This window comes from Pseudophryne corroboree, chromosome 4 (assembly GCF_028390025.1).
Source record: "Pseudophryne corroboree isolate aPseCor3 chromosome 4, aPseCor3.hap2, whole genome shotgun sequence".
NCBI classification, from domain to species: domain Eukaryota; kingdom Metazoa; phylum Chordata; class Amphibia; order Anura; family Myobatrachidae; genus Pseudophryne; species Pseudophryne corroboree.
This window is the reverse complement of record NC_086447.1, coordinates 614,724,488-614,747,153: the sequence shown is the minus strand read 5'-3', so window position 1 is coordinate 614,747,153 and position 22,666 is coordinate 614,724,488. Positions and strand designations below refer to the sequence as shown.

Sequence of the window (22,666 nt, the reverse complement as noted above, 5' to 3'; positions counted from 1 at the left end):
TCTTTATACATACTACATCTCATTATCATCCAGTCTATATTAGCAGCAGACACAGTACAGTACGGTAGTCCACGGCTGTAGCTACCTCTGTGTCGGCACTCGGCAGTCCATCCATAATTGTATACCACCTACCCGTGGTTTTTTTTTTTTTTTCTTCTTTATACATACTACATCTCATTATCAACCAGTCTATATTAGCAGCAGACACAGTACAGTACGGTAGTCCACGGCTGTAGCTACCTCTGTGTCGGCACTCGGCAGTCCATCCATAATTGTATACCACCTACCCGTGGTTTTTTTTTTCTTTCTTCTTTATACATACTACATCTCATTATCATCCAGTCTATATTAGCAGCAGACACAGTACAGTAAGGTAGTCCACGGCTGTAGCTACCTCTGTGTCTGCACTCGGCAGTCCATCCATAATTGTATACCACCTACCCGTGGTTTTTTTTTTCTTTCTTCTTTATACATACTACATCTCATTATCAACCAGTCTATATTAGCAGCAGACACAGTACAGTACGGTAGTCCACGGCTGTAGCTACCTCTGTGTCGGCACTCGGCAGTCCATCCATAAGTATACTAGTATCCATCCATCTCCATTGTTTACCTGAGGTGCCTTTTAGTTGTGCCTATTAAAATATGGAGAACAAAAATGTTGAGGTTCCAAAATTAGGGAAAGATCAAGATCCACTTCCACCTCGTGCTGAAGCTGCTGCCACTAGTCATGGCCGAGACGATGAAATGCCAGCAACGTCGTCTGCCAAGGCCGATGCCCAATGTCATAGTACAGAGCATGTCAAATCCAAAACACCAAATATCAGTAAAAAAAGGACTCCAAAACCTAAAATAAAATTGTCGGAGGAGAAGCGTAAACTTGCCAATATGCCATTTACCACACGGAGTGGCAAGGAACGGCTGAGGCCCTGGCCTATGTTCATGGCTAGTGGTTCAGCTTCACATGAGGATGGAAGCACTCAGCCTCTCGCTAGAAAACTGAAAAGACTCAAGCTGGCAAAAGCACCGCAAAGAACTGTGCGTTCTTCGAAATCCCAAATCCATAAGGAGAGTCCAATTGTGTCGGTTGCGATGCCTGACCTTCCCAACACTGGACGTGAAGAGCATGCGCCTTCCACCATTTGCACGTCCCCTGCAAGTGCTGGAAGGAGCACCCGCAGTCCAGTTCCTGATAGTCAGATTGAAGATGTCAGTGTTGAAGTACACCAGGATGAGGAGGGTATGGGTGTTGCTGGCGCTGGGGAGGAAATTGACCAGGAGGATTCTGATGGTGAGGTGGTTTGTTTAAGTCAGGCACCCGGGGAGACACCTGTTGTCCGTGGGAGGAATATGGCCGTTGACATGCCTGGTGAAAATACCAAAAAAATCAGCTCTTCAGTGTGGAGGTATTTCAACAGAAAAGCGGACAACAGGTGTCAAGCCGTGTGTTGCCTTTGTCAAGCTGTAATAAGTAGGGGTAAGGACGTTAACCACCTCGGAACATCCTCCCTTATACGTCACCTGCAGCGCATTCATAATAAGTCAGTGACAAGTTCAAAAACTTTGGGCGACAGCGGAAGCAGTCCACTGACCAGTAAATCCCTTCCTCTTGTAACCAAGCTCACGCAAACCACCCCACCAACTCCCTCAGTGTCAATTTCCTCCTTCCCCAGGAATGCCAATAGTCCTGCAGGCCATGTCACTGGCAATTCTGACGAGTCCTCTCCTGCCTGGGATTCCTCCGATGCATCCTTGCGTGTAACGCCTACTGCTGCTGGCGCTGCTGTTGTTGCTGCTGGGAGTCGATGGTCATCCCAGAGGGGAAGTCGTAAGCCCACTTGTACTACTTCCAGTAAGCAATTGACTGTCCAACAGTCCTTTGCGAGGAAGATGAAATATCACAGCAGTCATCCTGCTGCAAAGCGGATAACTGAGGCCTTGACAACTATGTTGGTGTTAGACGTGCGTCCGGTATCCGCCGTTAGTTCACAGGGAACTAGACAATTTATTGAGGCAGTGTGCCCCCGTTACCAAATACCATCTAGGTTCCACTTCTCTAGGCAGGCGATACCGAGAATGTACACGGACGTCAGAAAAAGACTCACCAGTGTCCTAAAAAATGCAGTTGTACCCAATGTCCACTTAACCACGGACACGTGGACAAGTGGAGCAGGGCAGGGTCAGGACTATATGACTGTGACAGCCCACTGGGTAGATGTATGGACTCCCGCCGCAAGAACAGCAGCGGCGGCACCAGTAGCAGCATCTCGCAAACGCCAACTCTTTCCTAGGCAGGCTACGCTTTGTATCACCGCTTTCCAGAATACGCACACAGCTGAAAACCTCTTACGGCAACTGAGGAAGATCATCGCGGAATGGCTTACCCCAATTGGACTCTCCTGTGGATTTGTGGCATCGGACAACGCCAGCAATATTGTGTGTGCATTAAATATGGGCAAATTCCAGCACGTCCCATGTTTTGCACATACCTTGAATTTGGTGGTGCAGAATTTTTTAAAAAACGACAGGGGCGTGCAAGAGATGCTGTCGGTGGCCAGAAGAATTGCGGGACACTTTCGGCGTACAGGCACCACGTACAGAAGACTGGAGCACCACCAAAAACTACTGAACCTGCCCTGCCATCATCTGAAGCAAGAAGTGGTAACGAGGTGGAATTCAACCCTCTATATGCTTCAGAGGTTGGAGGAGCAGCAAAAGGCCATTCAAGCCTATACAATTGAGCACGATATAGGAGGTGGAATGCACCTGTCTCAAGTGCAGTGGAGAATGATTTCAACGTTGTGCAAGGTTCTGATGCCCTTTGAACTTGCCACACGTGAAGTCAGTTCAGACACTGCCAGCCTGAGTCAGGTCATTCCCCTCATCAGGCTTTTGCAGAAGAAGCTGGAGACATTGAAGGAGGAGCTAACACGGAGCGATTCCGCTAGGCATGTGGGACTTGTGGATGGAGCCCTTAATTCGCTTAACAAGGATTCACGGGTGGTCAATCTGTTGAAATCAGAGCACTACATTTTGGCCACCGTGCTCGATCCTAGATTTAAAGCCTACCTTGGATCTCTCTTTCCGGCAGACACAAGTCTGCTGGGGTTGAAAGACCTGCTGGTGAGAAAATTGTCAAGTCAAGCGGAACGCGACCTGTCAACATCTCCTCCTTCACATTCTCCCGCAACTGGGGGTGCGAGGAAAAGGCTCAGAATTCCGAGCCCACCCGCTGGCGGTGATGCAGGGCAGTCTGGAGCGACTGCTGATGCTGACATCTGGTCCGGACTGAAGGACCTGACAACGATTACGGACATGTCGTCTACTGCATATGATTCTCTCACCATTGAAAGAATGGTGGAGGATTATATGAGTGACCGCATCCAAGTAGGCACGTCACACAGTCCGTACTTATACTGGCAGGAAAAAGAGGCAATTTGGAGGCCCTTGCACAAACTGGCTTTATTCTACCTAAGTTGCCCTCCCACAAGTGTGTACTCCGAAAGAGTGTTTAGTGCCGCCGCTCACCTTGTCAGCAATCGGCGTACGAGGTTACATCCAGAAAATGTGGACAAGATGATGTTCATTAAAATGAATTATAATCAATTCCTCCGTGGAGACATTGACCAGCAGCAATTGCCTCCACAAAGTACACAGGGAGCTGAGATGGTGGATTCCAGTGGGGACGAATTGATAATCTGTGAGGAGGGGGATGTACACGGTGATATATCGGAGGATGATGATGAGGTGGACATCTTGCCTCTGTAGAGCCAGTTTGTGCAAGGAGAGATTAATTGCTTCTTTTTTGGTGGGGGTCCAAACCAACCCGTCATTTCAGTCACAGTCGTGTGGCAGACCCTGTCACTGAAATGATGGGTTGGTTAAAGTGTGCATGTCCTGTTTATACAACATAAGGGTGGGTGGGAGGGCCCAAGGACAATTCCATCTTGCACCTCTTTTTTCTTTAATTTTTCTTTGCGTCATGTGCTGTTTGGGGAGGGTTTTTTGGAAGGGACATCCTGCGTGACACTGCAGTGCCACTCCTAGATGGGCCCGGTGTTTGTGTCGGCCACTAGGGTCGCTTATCTTACTCACACAGCTACCTCATTGCGCCTCTTTTTTTCTTTGCGTCATGTGCTGTTTGGGGAGGGTTTTTTGGAAGGGACATCCTGCGTGACACTGCAGTGACACTCCTAGATGGGCCCGGTGTTTGTGTCGGCCACTAGGGTCGCTTATCTTACTCTCACAGCTACCTCATTGCGCCTCTTTTTTTCTTTGCGTCATGTGCTGTTTGGGGAGGGTTTTTTGGAAGGGACATCCTGCGTGACACTGCAGTGACACTCCTAGATGGGCCCGGTGTTTGTGTCGGCCACTAGGGTCGCTTATCTTACTCACACAGCTACCTCATTGCGCCTCTTTTTTTCTTTGCGTCATGTGCTGTTTGGGGAGGGTTTTTTGGAAGGGACATCCTGCGTGACACTGCAGTGACACTCCTAGATGGGCCCGGTGTTTGTGTCGGCCACTAGGGTCGCTTATCTTACTCACACAGCTACCTCATTGCGCCTCTTTTTTTCTTTGCGTCATGTGCTGTTTGGGGAGGGTTTTTTGGAAGGGACATCCTGCGTGACACTGCAGTGACACTCCTAGATGGGCCCGGTGTTTGTGTCGGCCACTAGGGTCGCTTATCTTACTCACACAGCTACCTCATTGCGCCTCTTTTTTTCTTTGCGTCATGTGCTGTTTGGGGAGGGTTTTTTGGAAGGGACATCCTGCGTGACACTGCAGTGACACTCCAAGATGGGCCCGGTGTTTGTGTCGGCCACTAGGGTCGCTTATCTTACTCACACAGCTACCTCATTGCGCCTCTTTTTTTCTTTGCGTCATGTGCTGGTTGGGGAGGGTTTTTTGGAAGGGACATCCTGCGTGACACTGCAGTGACACTCCTAGATGGGCCCGGTGTTTGTGTCGGCCACTAGGGTCGCTTAGCTTAGTCATCCAGCGACCTAGGTGCAAATTTTAGGACTAAAAGTAATATTGTGAGGTGTGAGGTATTCAGAATAGACTGAAAATGAGTGTAAATTATGGTTTTTGAGGTTAATAATACTTTGGGATCAAAATGACCCCCAAATTCTATGATTTAAGCTGTTTTTTAGTGTTTTTTGAAAAAAACATCCGAATCCAAAACACACCCGAATCCGACAAAAAAAATTCGGTGAGGTTTTGCCAAAACGCGGTCGAACCCAAAACACGGCCGCGGAACCGAACCCAAAACCAAAACACAAAACCCGAAAAATTTCCGGCGCTCATCTCTAATTAAAATCATATTATTACACCACGTAGTTACTGGATTTTAGATTAGTGCTTCCCTCACTGAATGTAGCAGGTCCCCAAAACCATTATTACACCCTTACTCACTGACTGCATTGTATATGAGTGACCCAGACTTACTGATAGTATCAAACTCCATTACCTAAAATACTCATTATTTCCCCCCTCACTCACTGACTGCATTTTACAACAGTATTTTAGAATACCCATTATTACACTCCTCAGTCAGTGACAATATTGATTATATATAGATCCCCCCCCCCCCCCCCCCACCCCGTCACACTGATTGTAGTGCCTGCTACAATCAGTGAGGAAGGGGGAGGGGGAGGCATTGATATACTGTATGAGGTCTGACAATTAAGTGCTACATACCTTACTGCTGAATATCACTGTGGTCGCCTTCAAAGTACTTCCCTTTGGAAGCTATGCACCGATGCCAGCACCTAGTCCACCCTTCAAAACCATTTTGGAAATGGTTTTGTGGAATGGCTTTCAGAGCTGCCATTGTATTTCTCCTGATGTCATCAGTATCATCAACATGCCATCCTTTCAATATTTCCTTTATCTTTGGGTACAGAAAAAAGTAATTTGGGGCTAGATCCGGTGAATAGGGAGGGTGTTCCAACACAGTTACTTATTTACTAGCTAAAGACTCCCTAACAGACAGTGCTGTGTGAGCAGGTGCATTGTTGTGATGCAAGATCCATGAGTAAAAAAGTCGGGTTGTTTCTGTCTAACTTTTTCACGCTGCCATTCTAGTACTTACAAATAGTAAACTTGATTGATGCTAACTTGCCCTGCTATTCTCCTGACAGTCAGATTGCCTCTCTCTCCCCATACTCATTGCAGCAGCCTTGCAGGTCCCCCATCCCTTATACTACCCATTATTACACCCCTCAGTCAGTGGGACTGTATTGATTATATATCAGTGCCCCAGTGATTGTAGCAGGCACGGTAGTACTTAAAATAGAGTATAATTGCTTATTGATATATCACCAGCCAGTCTGTGGCTCCTCCCCAGCCATGATTGTAGCAGGTGGATGTTGTACACTGTACTTAAAATGACACTGTCCCCAACCTCACCCCTGTCTGATTGGAAGTAGGTAGTGTAATAAAGTACGCCGGAGGACCTGATGTTTTTCTCTGTGCGCATCCTCACTCCTCATCTGACGTCATACACACGTGTTACATGATGGGTCACACGCACAATACTGCAGGCTGGAGACATAGGTGTGCGCTGTAGTAGGCACCCAACAGCTATCTAATCACTGACAGTCTGCCGGGATTATTCAGCCAGCTCAGTTTACGGTCTGGCGGAAATGCCCTTTATACAGCCTTATCGACGGGACCCCTAGAACCACAGGGCCCTAAGCAGCTGCTTTGGTTGCTTTGTGGTAAATCTACTACTGGTAGGAATGCATACAGTATCTTCTAATGCAGTGTTTCATACATTACAATACTGTACTAGCATCACACACAAAGCAGCTGCATATGTGCTCATGCTAACCAGGGCAACAGAGATGTACTAACACTATGAGGTTTATTCAATTCGCTACACTGTTTACCTCGCGACTAATTGCCAGCAAATATCCCAAGGCACAGGGAAAGGCTATTCAATTAAATAGCTTTTTTCCCTTGTGAAAAATTAGGATTCAGGCCGGGAAACCCATTGATTCCGTGTAAACTGCAGAATCAATGGGGTTTTATTTTCTGTGCGAGAACCCAATTTTGTTTTTTTTCTGAGACTTTACCTTGCTTCTTGAGCTGTGAGGTTCAGGCCAACTGCGGGGACTCGCGCACAGGGAAATCCCTGCTAATTGAACACCAGTGATCACCGGCTGCTGTGCAGAGCAGCGGTGATCATAGGCTCTCCTATATTTCCCCCCCAGCGGGACTGTCCCGCTGGAATCAGGATAGTTGGGTGGTATGTGTCAGCAGTTTGTTATAACATTTCTGTGATAAGGCAATGCTTAGTGCAGCAGGGATTCATATCATATTCCATGTTCTGTACACAGCAGGAAGCACATGCACTACAGTATAACAGAATACAATCGGCTTAACACAACAGCAGCATATTCAGCATCTCCAGTCAACATCACTTCTCTGTATCGATCATAGAACACTTGGCAGTAATAGATAGAAAGCAGTCCCTGCTCCCTGCTTTCTCACACACCTTTTGCTGTCTGTGTATTTATGAACACTTCACAAACAATACATTTGTTTAACTATTACATTTGTTCTAAAAGATTCTCCTGCCCTGAAAGAGCTAAATGAAGAGTTCCTAGAATTTGCCAAAAAGAAAGACTTGAAGATTGTCAGCTTTGCAGAAATGTTGCCAACACGAATAGGCAGTATGATGAGACTACATGTGGTGCCAGCAGAATCAGCAGGTCAGTACATTTACCATAAAATCCAATCCAATTCCCAGTCTATGATAAGAGTTATCTAGAAGAGCAGCTTTCATGGGCGTATTTATAATGTGTGCAGGGTGTGTATTGCACTCAAGTCCCTGGGTCAAGAGGGCCCCACACCACATACTGTGCTCCAATAGACCCCTCCGCCGGCGCTGCAGAAATCACGGGAAATGGCACTAGTGCGCATGCACAGTAGAGAAATCACCAATATAATGGCACTGGAACCGTTTTCCTGGAGATTTGTGCATGTGCTGTAGACTCTGACACAATACCAGAATATTCTCGGTGCATCCTCTATTAAACCACTGTGTTGTCTATAGATTCAGCTACTTCTGTCATTCACCTGCCCTGTAAGTAACCATATGTCTCTGCATGAAAATTGAGGGGATTGGAATCCTGACAGTCAACATCCTGGGGAGAGTTAGGGTTAGATTGTTGGTGGGGGTAGAGTTAGGCACTAGGGGGTGGGTTAGGTTGGGGGAAGGGAGGGTTAGACTGGGGGAAGGCATCATAAAAACTGAGATCCCGTACCCAACCCAAAATTAGTGTTGTAATGATTATACCCCGTACTTGTGTCTGTTTTATACTGATTTTAGTAAGATTATATTTGTCTCTAGCACTAGCAAATTTGATGTAACACAAATCCATATGATTATGTGTTTTTTTTGCTGACAATATAATGATTTTTCCAGGATATTTTGCAATACACTGAATATAGAATGAAAGTTTACATTTCAACTTATTTGCTGTTAACAATCCATATTGTAAACCAGCTGTAAACCAGCTGGCTATGAGATTATTGATCTGTTGCACTCGCTCACCTCAGAACAAATAATGACTTTAAGTGGTCAAAAGTGTCACACTAGATAAAGGGGTTGGTCTCACAAGGGTTATAGGGCCTGATTTAGAGATGGAGTGCTGCAGCGCACAGATTCCCAATTATTGTGAATCTGCGGTTGCACAAGTTCTGTTATGCATATGCGCCGAACGGGCCTTGCAATGTTGCCAGTAGTTACCCTCAGCCACTGCTTGATTTACAGGCTGCAGCTTTGAGGGGGAGGGGAGGGGGCGGGGGAGGACTGTGTTCCTAGAAATGGGGGTGAGTCACCACACAGACATCCTGTCCTCGCAGACCCCCCTTCGTTGGTCAGCTGCCAAAGTTGAGGCTACCTATGGTCACGATGTTGGACCCCAGCTTGCGATGTCGATTGCGGTGCTGGGATAGCAGCTACATGCAGAAGGCATCTATTTTACTGAGATATCTCCTGCATGTTCCTCCTTCAAATCGAACGTAAATTCTAATTTGTTTTTCAAGCGGTTTTACATTTCCATCCATCTCTGAATCAGACCCATAGTCTAAGTAGATCTCAGCATATGAAGGCATAGGGGTATATGCAATTGCGGTCGAATTCCCGAAATTGTCGAATTTCGGGTCATTTTCGACCAAAAAAAAAAAAATCGCCTATGCAATTCAGTGCTTTCCGACCAAAAAACGGACTTTCAAAATTCGACTTTTTGAAATTCGAATTTTTGCAAATTCGACTTTTTTGCAATGATACAAGTGCTGCAATTCGACCAAAGCATATTCAATTCAAGTTTGGAAATTCGACAGCAGTGCTTTTAGACAGCAAATTCGTCATTTTCAATCCGCCACACTTTGGAGGGTGAAAACAAATAAAAAAATTTTAAACATGTTTTTTTTTGTGTTTTTTTTTGGGGGGAATAGCAGATCTATTTATATTAGAAGGGATTAGGTACTTTTTTTTTTTTTTTGGAGGCACAAATATTATTTATATATTTTTTAAAATATTATTATTATTTTTTTTTTTTTTTTTAATGCTGGAACGGTAAAATCATAAAAAATGGCGTGGGGTCCCCCTTCCAAAGCATAACCAGCCTCGGGCTCTTCGAGCTGGTCCTGGTTCTAAAAATGCGGGGTAAAAATTGACAGGGGATCCCCCGTATTTTTAAAACCAGCACCGGGCTCTGCGCCTGGTGCTGGTGCCAAAAATACGGGGGACAAAAAGAGTAGGGGTCCCCCGTATTTTTAACACCAGCATCGGGCTCCACTAGCTGGACAGATAATGCCACAGCCGGGGGTCACTTTTATGCCGTGCCCTGCGGCCGTGGCATCAAATATCCAACAAGTCACCCCTGGCCGGGGTACCCTGGGGGAGTGGGGACCCCTTCAATCAAGGGGTCCCCCCCCCCAGCCACCCAAGGGCCAGGGGTGAAGCCCGAGGCTGTCCCCCCCCATCCAATGGGCTGCGGATGGGGGGGCTGATAGCCTTTTGTGATAATAAAAAGATATTGTTTTTTCCAGTAGTACTACAAGTCCCAGCAAGCCTCCCCCGCAAGCTGGTACTTGGAGAACCACAAGTACCAGCATGCAGGAGAAAAATGGGCCCGCTGGTACCTGTAGTACTACTGGGAAAAAAATACCCAAATAAAAACAGGACACACACACCGTCGACAGTAAAACTTTATTTCATACGTCGACACACACATACTTACCTATGTTCACACGCCGACATCGGTCCTCTTCTCCATGTAGAATCCACGGATACCTGAAAAGAAAAGTTCAATATACTCACCTCAGCCATGGTCCAGAGATAAATCCACGTACTTGGCAAAAAAAGAAAACGCAAATACCCGACCACCGGACTGAAAGGGGTCCCATGCTGACACATGGGACACCTTTCCACGAATGAGACCTGTCAGTGACAGCTGTCACAGAAAGGTCTCTAAGCCAATCAGGAAGCGCAACTTCGTTGCGCTCACCTGATTGGCTGTGCGCTGTCTGAACTCAGACAGGGCATCGCACAGCCCCGTCCATTATATTCAATGGTGGGAACTTAGCGGCTAGCGGTGAGGTCACCCGCCGGTCAGCGGCTGACCGGCGGGTGACCCCACCGCTACCCGCAAAGTTCCCACCATTGAAAGTAATGGAGCGGCTTTGCGATGCGCTGTCACAGTACAGACAGCGCACAGCCAATCAGGTGAGCGCCACGGAAGTAGCGCTTCCTGATTGGCTGAAGGGACTTCAGTGACAGGAGTCACGTGATGTCCCGGCATTCGGGGAAAGGGGTCTGATGTGAAAGCATTGGACCCCTTTCAGTCCGGTATGGAGCGGGTATTTGCGCTTTTTTTTTTTTAACAAGTACGTGGATTTATCTCTCTGGACGTGGATTTATCTCTGGACGCTCGAAGGTGAGTATAATTTTTTCACAGGTACCCTCGGATCGTCGGAGACTGTGGCAGTCGGCGTGTCAACATAGGTAAGTATGTGTGTGTCGGTAGTGTGTAATAAAGTTTTACTATCAAGGTGTCTGTGTCCTGTTTTTATTTGGGTATTTTTTTCCCAGTAGTACTACAGGTACCAGCGGGCCCGTTTTTCTCCCGCATGCTGGTACTTGTGGTTCTCCAAGTACCAGCTTGCGGGGGAGGCTTGCTGGGACTTGTAGTACTACTGGAAAAAACAATATCTTTTTATTATCACAAAAGGCTATCAGCCCCCCCATCCGCAGCCCATTGGATGGGGGGGGACAGCCTCGGGCTTCACCCCTGGCCCTTGGGTGGCTGGGGGGGGGGACCCCTTGATTGAAGGGGTCCCCACTCCCCCAGGGTACCCCGGCCAGGGGTGACTAGTTGGATATTTGATGCCACGGCCGCAGGGCACGGCATAAAAGTGACCCCCGGCTGTGGCATTATCTGTCCAGCTAGTGGAGCCCGATGCTGGTGTTAAAAATACGGGGGACCCCTACTCTTTTTGTCCCCCGTATTTTTGGCACCAGCACCAGGCGCAGAGCCCGGTGCTGGTTTTAAAAATACGGGGGATCCCTGGCCAATTTTCCCCCGGATTTTTAGAACCAGGACCAGCTCGATGAGCCCGAGGCTGGTTATGCTTTGGAGGGGGGACCCCACGGCATTTTTTTTTCGGGTTTTTCCCGTTTTTTACCGCTTTTTAAAATCGCGGCAAAATCCGCCAAATCGGCCGATTTTCGCCCGCGATTCTGGCGAATCCATTTTTCATTGAATATGGTGAATTCCGGCAGGCACCTGCCGGAATTCACCTGGCGAATTGAGTCGGAAAAAAAACCGGCGAAAAATTGCCGCGATTCGCCGTGAATTGCATATACCCCATAGTCTAATTTTTAACAGTCACATCAAAAATGGAGTGTCAGGCATTTTCTGGGCAGAAGCAACAATAAATAGAATGCATTTTCTGCATTTTCAGTATATTTTATGCATTATCTATGTCTGAGAATGCAGCCTATTGCTTTAGTAGGAACTACAGTACAAGATTACCAAAGGAACAGCCAACAAAATGTCTGCCTTCACAGTGTAAGTAACCAGATAGTTTAAAATGTCACAGATTAGCCAACATGCATGTGTAAAATAACCTTAGTTATCTCTTTCGTTTAGATTTGGGTGTTGGTGACATTATTCCCGTGGAAGTAAACCACCTCAATATTTGCAAGCCAAAGAGTAAGGACTCGTTCATATACCAACGCACTTTGCAGTTTATCTTAGATGCTCTACATGGGGACATTGGAAAGCAATGATGGATGCCATCAAACCCCCCTGTACTTCTGCCATTTTTACCTCAGTCTTTCCCATTCTGTTAGCACCTTTCTACTGAAACTTATCTGATTGCCAAATATATAACTTATATCATGTCAACAATAATACTTTTGATAAAACGTAACTTTAGTGACATAACAAATGAAGCTGTGGGTTTGGTGCTGTGGAAGAGCTTTGTAATTTACAGGAACTCTTGTATAATATTTGATTTTTGTTTTACAGTTCAGGTAAATATTTTTATTATTGATTTTGAATAACTGTAGTAAAAGACTTACAGATGACTACGCAGTGTCAGCCCGGGGAATGAAGAGCCCACCGGGGGAATGCAGTGTTATGAGCCCATGCATGTTTAAGGGTGTGGCCAACCTGCAGAGGGGGCGTGGCCAGCCATCACAGAGGCTTGGCTAACCATTAGAGAGTGTATGGTTTGGACCCCTTAATAAATTGATATAGTAAATACTGCTAGTGCACGCATGATAATGTACCAGGTTAATAACCGCAATGCACTGTAGAAACAACACCATAGTCTTTTGTAACATATGTATAATGTATAATTCAAATGCAAATTGTGGAACCTGAATCTTAGATGAGGGGCTGGGCCCTCAGGCAATGGAGCCCACTGGGGGTTTTCTCTGTAGCACTGTTTGCCGGTACGACCCTGCAAGTAAGGCAGGTTGAATTCAGGTTGAGAAAAAGCAATTCAAAATAAAATAACTGAAAAGTATAAAAGTGATAGAAATCTTTTACATTACAGTATATGGAAAAATGACTGTTCTTATGTGTGTTTAATATCCAAATACTGTGTTAAAGAAGTTGACTGTGATTTAAAGAAAAAATAGTGTGTATCCATATTTTCTAATGGATAATAAAATTATTTGCAAAACATTGTTATTTCATTTTCTCTAGTTTCGGATTTTCTGGATTCATTGGTTTTAAACACACAATAAAAACAAACACTAATAGCAAAACACAATGTATGCAGATGACACGTTGATGCAGAGTCTGCCACAAAAGGTGTATCATTTTCTCCTTAAAAAGGTGTGCGGAAATAGCATATTTACGTCCCTATGTCAGGCTGCACAGATATCAAGATCCGTGTGAGTTTGCATCTACTGTATGTCTAAATGGGTGTGTATGCGTAAGGTTGATAATTTACTTCACCACTTAGGCTTTCCTCATCAGTCTATACTGAGACCATTTTGGCATTAAAGCCCCACCTCATCTCTGGAAATGTCATGTTTTGTGCAATTTTGGGTATAATTGTTGAATCACATGCAGCCACAAAACAATAGCTACAGGGTGATTTAAAAGTCGCAGTACAGCCTTATGTTTCAAGAACTGTGCAGGAAATGGGAAAACTGAATACTCCAGTAAAATATGGGTGAGGTGGGCTATCTTTTAGGGTATGTGCCGAACAAGGGCGCCATCTTGAAATCGGCAATCTTGAATCTAAGTCAGATTTTTCAAATGGAAAGGGGGTCGTGTAACATGTCAAACAACATCGGAATTTGCTGAAAAGTTTTTTTTTGCAAATTAATTTTTATTGATATTTTCAAAAATCCAAACATCAAATAGTAATATCAGAGATACAACATCAAAAAATTCCCAAAGCCATGAACATTAATGAGATCCGTAGAGGGAATACTGCATTTCCACTAACATCATATCTCTAAAAACATAGCTGGAATTACAACTTCTCATATATATAAAAAAAGACGGCGGACGTTCCACTCCTTCATATTAGGAATCACTGTAGATTTCCAGTGTACTGGAATGACTGCCTTAGAGGCACTTAAAATATGGCGTAGTAGCGATTTCTTGAGTTGATATTTGGGTGTACGCTTAAGATTTAATAGCCAAAAACTAGGACAAGAGGGTAAATCTTCGCCAAGAATAATGTTAGCTGCCTCCACCACTTTGTGCCAGTATGGTTGAAGAAGAGAGCATTCCCACCATATATGTAGGAGGGTACCTACCGCTATCCCACATCTCCAACATGTGTTGGGTACTCCAGAGTAAATTTTCGCACGGAGATTCGGGCATCTATACCACCTTTTGAGTACTTTGTAGTGAGTCTCCAAAACCAAAACATTGGTAGTTAAGGAGAAAGTATTATTATAGATATCTTCCCAATCCTCTGTAGTTACTAAACCCGCGAGATCTAGTTCCCAATCCTTGACATATTTAGGTTGGGAAGAAAATCTGTGGTCTAATATCTATTTCTCTAACGTCCTAGTGGATGCTGGGAACTCCGTAAGGACCATGGGGAATAGCGGGCTCCGAAGGAGGCTGGGCACTCTAGAAAGATCTTAGACTACCTGGTGTGCACTGGCTCCTCCCACTATGACCCTCCTCCAAGCCTCAGTTAGATTTCGTGCCCGGCCGAGGTTGGATGCACACTAGGGGCTCTCCTGAGCTCTTAGAAAGTTATAGTCTTAGAATTTGTTATTTTCAGTGAGACCTGCTGGCAACAGGCTCACTGCAGCGAGGGACTAAGGGGAGAAGAAGCGAACTCGCCTGCTTGCAGCCGGATTGGGCTTCTTAGGCTACTGGACACCATTAGCTCCAGAGGGATCGACCGCAGGCCCAGCCTTGATGTTCGGTCCCGGAGCCGCGCCGCCGTCCCCCTTACAGAGCCAGAAGCAAGAAGATGGTCCGAAAAATCGGCGGCATGAAGACTCTGTCTTCACCAAGGTAGCGCACAGCACTGCAGCTGTGCGCCATTGCTCCTCTCACACACTTCACACTCCGGTCACTGAGGGTGCAGGGCGCTGGGGGGGGCGCCCTGAGGCAGCAATAAAAACACCTTGGCTGGCTAAAATACCTCAATATATGGCCCCAGGGGCTATATATGAGGTAAATACCCCTGCCAGAATTCCATAAAAAACGGGAGAATAGGCCGCGAAAAAGGGGCGGAGCCTATCTCCTCAGCACACTGGCGCCATTTTTCCCTCACAGCTCGGCTGGAGGGAAGCTCCCTGGCTCTTCCCTGCAATTCTACAGTACAGTAAGAGGGAAAAGAGAGGGGGGGCATTAAAATTGGCACTGTATACAGTATATTATATAAAAGCTATTAGGGACATAACTCAGTTAGTCCCTGTATATATATAGCGCTCTGGTGTGTGCTGGCATACTCTTACTCTGTCCCCCCAAAGGGCTTTTGTGGGTCCTGTCCTCGTTTAGAGCATTCCCTGTGTGTCTGCGGTGTGTCGGTACGGCTGTGTCGACATGTTGAATGAGGAGGCTTATATGGTGACAGAACAGAGGCCGATATATGTGATGTCGCCCCCTGTGGGGCCGACACCAGAGTGGATGGATAGGTGAAAGGTATTAACCGACAGTGTCAACTCCTTACATAAAAGGGTGGATGACGTAACAGCTGTGGGACAGCCGGCTTCGCAGCCCGCGCCTGCCCAGGCGTCTCAAAGGCCATCAGGGGCTCAAAAACGCCCGCTCTCTCAGATGGCAGACACAGATGTCGACACGGAGTCTGACTCCAGTGTCGACAAGGTGGAGACATATACACAATCCACTAGGAACATCCGTGACGTGATCCCGGCAATAAAAAATGTGTTATACATTTCTGACTTTAACCCAAGCACCTCTAAAAATGGGTTTTAGGTTTGGGGAGAAAAAACAGGCAGTGTTTTGTTCCCCCATCAGATGAATAAATGAAGTGTGTGAAAGCGTGGGTTCCCCCGTTAAGAAACTGGTAATTTATAAAAAGTTACTGATGGCGTACCCTTTCCCGCCAGGTGGATAAGTTACGCTGGGAGATATCCCCTAGGGTGTATAAGGCGCTCACACGTTTGTCAAAAAAGGTGGCACTGCCGTCTTAGGATACGGCCACTTTAATAGGTACCTGTTGATAAAAAACAGGAGGCTATCCTGAAGTCTGTATTTACACACTCAGGTACTAGACTGAGACCTGCAGATAGTGCTGCTGCAGCGTGGTCGGTGACCCTGTCAAACAGGGATACTAGTTGGCAAACATAAAAACATATTAAAGACGTCGTCTTATATAGGGGGGATGCACAGAGGGATATTTTGCCGGCTGGCATCCAAAATAAATGTAATGTCCATTCTGTCAGGAGGGTATTAGAGACCTGTCACTGGACAGGTGATGCTGACTTAAAAAGCGCATAGAGAGCCTTATAAGGGTGAGGAATTATTTGGGGATGGTCTCTGGGACCTCGTATCCACAGCAACTGCTGGGAAGAAATAATTTTACCTCAGGTTTCCTCACAGACAAAGGTACAGTCCTTTCGGCTTCAGAAAAGCAAGCGGGTCAAATGGCGCTTCCTTTCTGTACAGAGACAAGGGTAGAGGGAAAAAAGCTGCACCAGTCAGCCTGTTCCCAGAATCAAGATTCTTCCCCCGCCTCCTGTGAGGCCACACCATGACGCGGGGGCTCCACAGGTGTAGCCAGGTACGGTGGGGGGCCGTCTCAAAAATTTCAGCAATTAGTGGGCTCGCTCACAGGTGGATCCCTGTTTTTTTCAAGTAGTATTTCAGGGGTACAAGCTGAAATTCGAGATGTCTCCCCCCAGCCGTTTCCTAAAATATGCCTTGCTGACAACTCCCTCAGGCAGGGAGGCTGTGCTAGAGGCAATTAATAAGCGGTATTCCCAGCAGGTAATACTCAAGGTGCCCCTACTTCAACAAGGACGGGGTTACTATTCCACACGGGTTGGGGTACCGAAACCGCATGGTTCGGTGTGACCCATTTTATATTTAAAATCCTTGAACACAAAAATTCAAGTTCAAGATGGAATCGCTCAGGGCGGTTATTCCAAGCCTGGACGAGGGGGATTACATGGTATCCTGGGACATCAAGGATGCTTACCTGCATGTCCCCATTTACCATCCTCGCCAGGAGTACCTCAGATTTGTGGTACAGGATTACCATTACCAAGTCCAGACACTGCCATTTGGACTGTACATGGCACCGAGGGTGTTTTATCAAGGTAATGGCCGAAATGTTGATACTCCTTCAAAAAAAAAAGGGGAGTTGTAATTATCCCGTACTTGGACAATCTCGTTATAAGGGCGAGGTCCAAGGAGCAGTTGGTAGTCGGGGGTAGCACTATTTTGGAAAGTGCTACAACAGCATGGTTGGATTCTAAACAGTCCAAAGTCACAGCTGGTTCCTATGACACGTCTACTGTTCCTGGGGATGGTTCTGGACATAAACCAGAAATAGTGTTTCTCCCGGAGGAGAAAGCCAAGGAGTTGTCATCTCTAGTCAGAGACCTCCTGAAGCCAAAATAGGTAGCGGTGCATCATTGCACGCGAGTCCTGGGAAAAATGGTAGCTTCCTACGAAGCAATCCCATTAGGCAGGTTCCATACAAGAACTTTTCAGAGGGACCTGTTGGACAAGTGGTCCGGATCGCATCTTCCGATGCATAGGCTGATAACCCTGTCTCCAAGGACCAGGGTATCTCTACTGTGGTGGCTGCAGAGTGCCCATCTTCAAGAGGGCCGCTGGTTCGGCATACAGGACTAGGTCCTAGTGACCATGGATTCCAGCCTTTGAGGCTGGGAGGCAGTCACACAGGGAAGAAATTTCCAGGGACTTTGGTCAAGTCAGGTTATTTCCCTACACATAAATATTCTGGACCTGAGGGCCATTTACAATGCCCTGAGGCCGGCAAGGCCTCTGCTTCAAAACCAGCCGGTACTGATCCAATCAGACAACATCACGGCAGTCGCCCATGTAAACCAACAGGGCGGCACAAGAAGCAGGATGGCGATGGCAGAAGCCACAAGGATTCTCCGATAGGCGGAAAATCATGTGTTAGCACTGTCAGCAGTGTTCATTCCCGGAGTGGATAACTGGGAAGCAGATCTTCTCAACAGACACGACCTCCTCCCGGGAGAATGGGGACTTCCTCCAGAAGTCTTCCAATAGGATTGTACACCATTGGGAAAGGCCACAGGTGGACATGATGGCGTCCCGCCTCAACAAAAAGCTATAAAAGATATTGCACCGGGTCAAGGGACCCTCAGGCGATAGCTATGGACGCTCTGGTAACACCGTGGGTGTACCAGTCGGTTTATGTGTTCTCCCCTCTGCCTCTCATACCAAAGGTACTGAGAATAATAAGAAGGCGAGGAGTAAGAACGATACTCGTGGATGGCCAAGAAGAGCTTGGTACCCAGAACTTCAAGAATTTATATCAGAGGACCCATGGCCTCTGCCACTCAGACAGGACCTGCGGCAGCAGGGGCCCTGTCTGTTCCAAGACTTACCGCGGCTGCGTTTGTCGGCATGGCGGTTGAACGCCGGATCCTGAAGGAAAAGGGCATTCCGGAGGAAGTCATTCCTACGCTTACTAAAGCCAGGAAAGAGGTTACAGCAACTCATTATCACCGCATATGGCGAAAATATGTTGCATGGTGTGAGGCCGAAAGGGCCCCAACAGAGGAATTTCAACTAGGTCGATTTCTGCATTTCCTGCAAGCAGGAGTGACTATGGGCCTTAACTTGGGTTCCATTAAGGTACAGATCTCGGCTCTGTCGATTTTCTTTCAAAAAGAACTAGCTTCAGTACCTGAAGTTCAGACATTTATAAAAGGAGTGCTGCAGAGTCAGCCCCCGTTTGTGCCTCCTGTGGCACCTTGGGATCTCAACGTGGTGTTGAGTTTCTTAAAATCACATTGGTTTGAACCACTAAAAACCGTGGATCTGAAATATCTCACGTGGAAGGTGGTTATGTTATTGGCCTTAGCTTCTGCCAGGCGAGTATCAAAGTTGGCGGCTTTGTCTTGTAAAAGCCCTTATTTGATTTTCCATATGGATAGGGCAGAATTGAGGACTCGTCCCCAGTTTCTCCCAAAGGTGGTGTCAGCGTTTCACCTGAACCAACCTATTGTGGTGCCTAGGCTACTAGGGATTTGGAGGACTCCAAGTTGCTAGACGTTGTCAGGGCACTGAAAATATATGTTTCCAGAACGGCTAGAGTCAGAAAATCTGACTCGCTGTTTATCCTATATGCACCTAACAAGCTGGGTGCTCCTGCTTCTAAGCAGACTATTGCTCGTTGGATTTGTAGTACAATTCAGCTTGCACATACTGTGGCAGGCCTGCCACAGCCAAAATCTGTCAATGCCCATTCCACAAGGAAGGTGGGCTCATCTTGGGCGGCTGCCCGAGAGGTCTCGGCTTTACAACTTTGCCGAGCAGCTACTTGGTCAGGGGCAAACACGTTTGCAAAATTCTACAAATTTGATACCCTGGCTGAGGAGGACCTGGAGTTCTCTCATTCAGTGCTGCAGAGTCATCCGCACTCTCCCGCCCGTTTGGGAGCTTTGGTATAATCCCCATGGTCCTTACGGAGTTCCCAGCATCCACTAGGACGTTAGAGAAAATAAGAATTTACTCACCGGTAATTCTATTTCTCGTTGTCCGTAGTGGATGCTGGGCGCCCATCCCAAGTGCGGTTTATCTGCAATACTTGTACATAGTTATTGTTAACTAAATCGGGTTATTGTTGAGCCATCTGTTGAGAGGCTCTATTGTTTCATACTGTTAACTGTGTTTCATATCACGAGTTGTACGGTGTGATTGGTGTGGCTGGTATGAGTCTTACCCGGGATTCAAAATCCTTCCTTATTGTGTACGCTCGTCCGGGCACAGTACCTAACTGAGGCTTGGAGGAGGGTCATAGTGGGAGGAGCCAGTGCACACCAGGTAGTCTAAGATCTTTCTAGAGTGCCCAGCCTCCTTCGGAGCCCGCTATTCCCCATGGTCCTTACGGAGTTCCCAGCATCCACTACGGACTACGATAAATAGAATTACCGGTGAGTAAATTCTTATTTTATAAAACGTAGAGAGTGTGTGTCTGGGATATGTATGGGAGAGACACAGCTGCTCAAACAAAGTCATAGCACGTTTACCTTTCCCAGAAGAGCAAAAAGTCATTAGGTAATGTTTAATTTGGAGATATCTCCATATTTCTTTGTTTGGTAGATTCCATTTAGCCTGCAATTCGGGAAAGGATATTATGCCAGATGTGTCCAGCAGCTGATCTGCTCTCAGGATGCCCCTTTCTCGCCATAGACAAAATGACAAGGAGTGGCAGCCTGGGGGAAACTCAGGATTTCCAAACAATGGTGAGAGTGAAGGAGGTGCAGAAACATGAGGAAGGGGACGTAAAAGGCGTCAACACATAAAAATAGGGCCAGCTAGCGGGTGTAGCACCCGGGGGACTTTGGAGTGCCAAGGGGAGTCCAAGCTAAGGGAGGGGAGAGAGGCCATATCAATGTCTACCCATTGTTTCCTGTGGAGTTCACGATTCCACTCCATTACTCTCGTAAGGAGTACTGCTTGGTAATAGGAGAAAAAGTGGGGAAGTTGGAGACCTTGGTGTTTTCGTCTAAAAAGAATTTCATGCATAAATCGGGGTTTACGTCCCGGCAAAATGTAGTCTCTAATCTTACGTTGTAGTGAGGTAAACCATGATCGGGGGATAGCGATGGGCAATGTTTGCAGCAGGTAAATGATTCTGGGTAAGATATGCATCTTAATGACTCCTACCTATACATGACATTTTTTCCCCACCCCATTTGGTAAGGTCAAATTGGAGTTTGGATAAGAGTGGGGGAAAATTTGAATGGTAAATCTGGGAAAGATCCCTATGGAGGATCACCCCTAAATATTTTAATTGTGTTGGATGCCATGCAAAGTCGAAATGGATTGGAGAACTTGAAGACTCGTCTGATCCAGTGTTAAATTTAATGCTGTGGACTTATGTAAGTTAATTTTTAAATTGGAGAGAGTGTTTAAATGTTTAAATTCTTCAAGGAGATTGGGTATGGAGGTCAGAGGGTTAGATATCAGTGCGAGGAGATCGTCAGCAAACAAGGCGAGCTTATATTCTTTCTTTCCCACCTGCAGCCCTGTGATGTTCACGTTCTGACGAATGGCCCTCGCCAGGGCCTCCATGCATAGTACAAAAATAAGCGGTGATAGAGGACAACCCTGATGAGTGCCATTCCGTATCTGGAACGGGTCCGACAGCTCCCCATTTATATGGACACGTGCCACGGGCCCAGAGTACAGGGCCCGAATTCTCTGTAAACCTACTCGGCCCAAGCCCAAGTGTTCCATTACCCCCAACAAAAAATCCAAATCAACTCTGTCGAACGCTTTTTCCTTGTCAGTGGAGAGGAGAATAGAAGGAGATTTGCAGGTTGAGGCGTAAGAGATTAAGTCCAGAACCTTCGTGGTGTTATCTCTGGCCTCACGGCCTGGGACAAATCCCACTTGGTCCGAGTGCACTAGGTTTGGAAGAAAGAGTTTTAGGCGATTCGCCATTAATTTGGCGAAGAGCTTTAAGTCTACGTTTAACAGGGAAATGGGCCCATAGCTGGAACATTGGGCCGGGTCCTTATCCTCCTTAGGGATCACCGTAATGTGAGCAAGCATAGACTGGGGAGAGAAGGGGGACTGGTCCGAAACCTGATTGAAGGCTCTAGGCATCAGTGGCAACAAAACATTTCCAAATGTCTTATAATATGCTATTGAGAAACCGTCAGGGCCCAGACTCCTGCCATTAGGGGTAGTTTTAATAGCTTCCTAATGCTCCGAAAGAGTGTAGGGGGTCTCGAGTGATTCGACTTCCGCTGGAGTAAGTGTGGGGAAATTAACTTCACGTAGGAACTCTGCAATAGAGGCCTTTCGGGAGAGGTCAAGCCCGGCTTCAGTAGAACCTCTGCGATTATATAACTCGGTGTAATACCATCGGAAGGCTGCCGCTATCTCTGTCGTGGTATTCTGTGTTGTTCCAGTATGTGATTTAACTTTGGATATAAAGGATGCTGCCCGTTGAGCCTGGAGTGCCCGCGCTAGCAGCTTCCCAGGTTAATTCCCCCATAGAAAATAACGACTATGGCATTTTCTTGCATCCAATTTCAGTCTATGAGACATAAGTGAGTCCAGTTCCTTCCGAGCCAATAATAAAGGCTGAAGGGTATCATCTGACAAGGCGGATTTATGGAGAAGTTCTAAGGCTTGAATTTTTTTGAATAAAGGCCACCTGTGCCGCAATGTGTTTTTTTTTTCTTTGAGCACCCAGTTGTATGAGTTTACCCCTTATGACGCATTTGTGAGCCTCCCTGACTACCACTTTAGAGATCTCAGCAGTGTCGTTAACGTCAATATAGTCAGTTATAGCTTCCCTAATCTGCTGCTGGCAATAAGGATCCTGAAGGATCAGCTCGTACAATCTCCACTCGTAAGAATTCAGGCGTGGAGGGGACAAACGAACTCCCCAAAAAACTGGAGCATGATCAGCCTAGGATATGTTACCCACAGCAGAGACCTCAGCCAAGTAT

General features: G+C 46.6%; 1 protein-coding gene across 2 annotated transcripts in view; it reads left to right on the top strand.

Annotated features, from left to right (window-relative positions):
* Window positions 1-13,211, top strand: part of SERAC1 (serine active site containing 1) — a 408,753-nt gene extending 395,542 nt beyond the window's left edge. For both annotated transcript variants that reach the window (XM_063917652.1, XM_063917651.1), the window contains 2 exons: window positions 7,575-7,718; window positions 12,168-13,211. In XM_063917652.1, coding sequence (XP_063773722.1) covers window positions 7,575-7,718; window positions 12,168-12,307 — 284 coding nt within the window. In that variant the 3' untranslated portion in view covers window positions 12,308-13,211. The remainder of the gene's footprint in view (window positions 1-7,574; window positions 7,719-12,167) is intronic.
* Window positions 13,212-22,666: the final 9,455 nt, after the last annotated feature.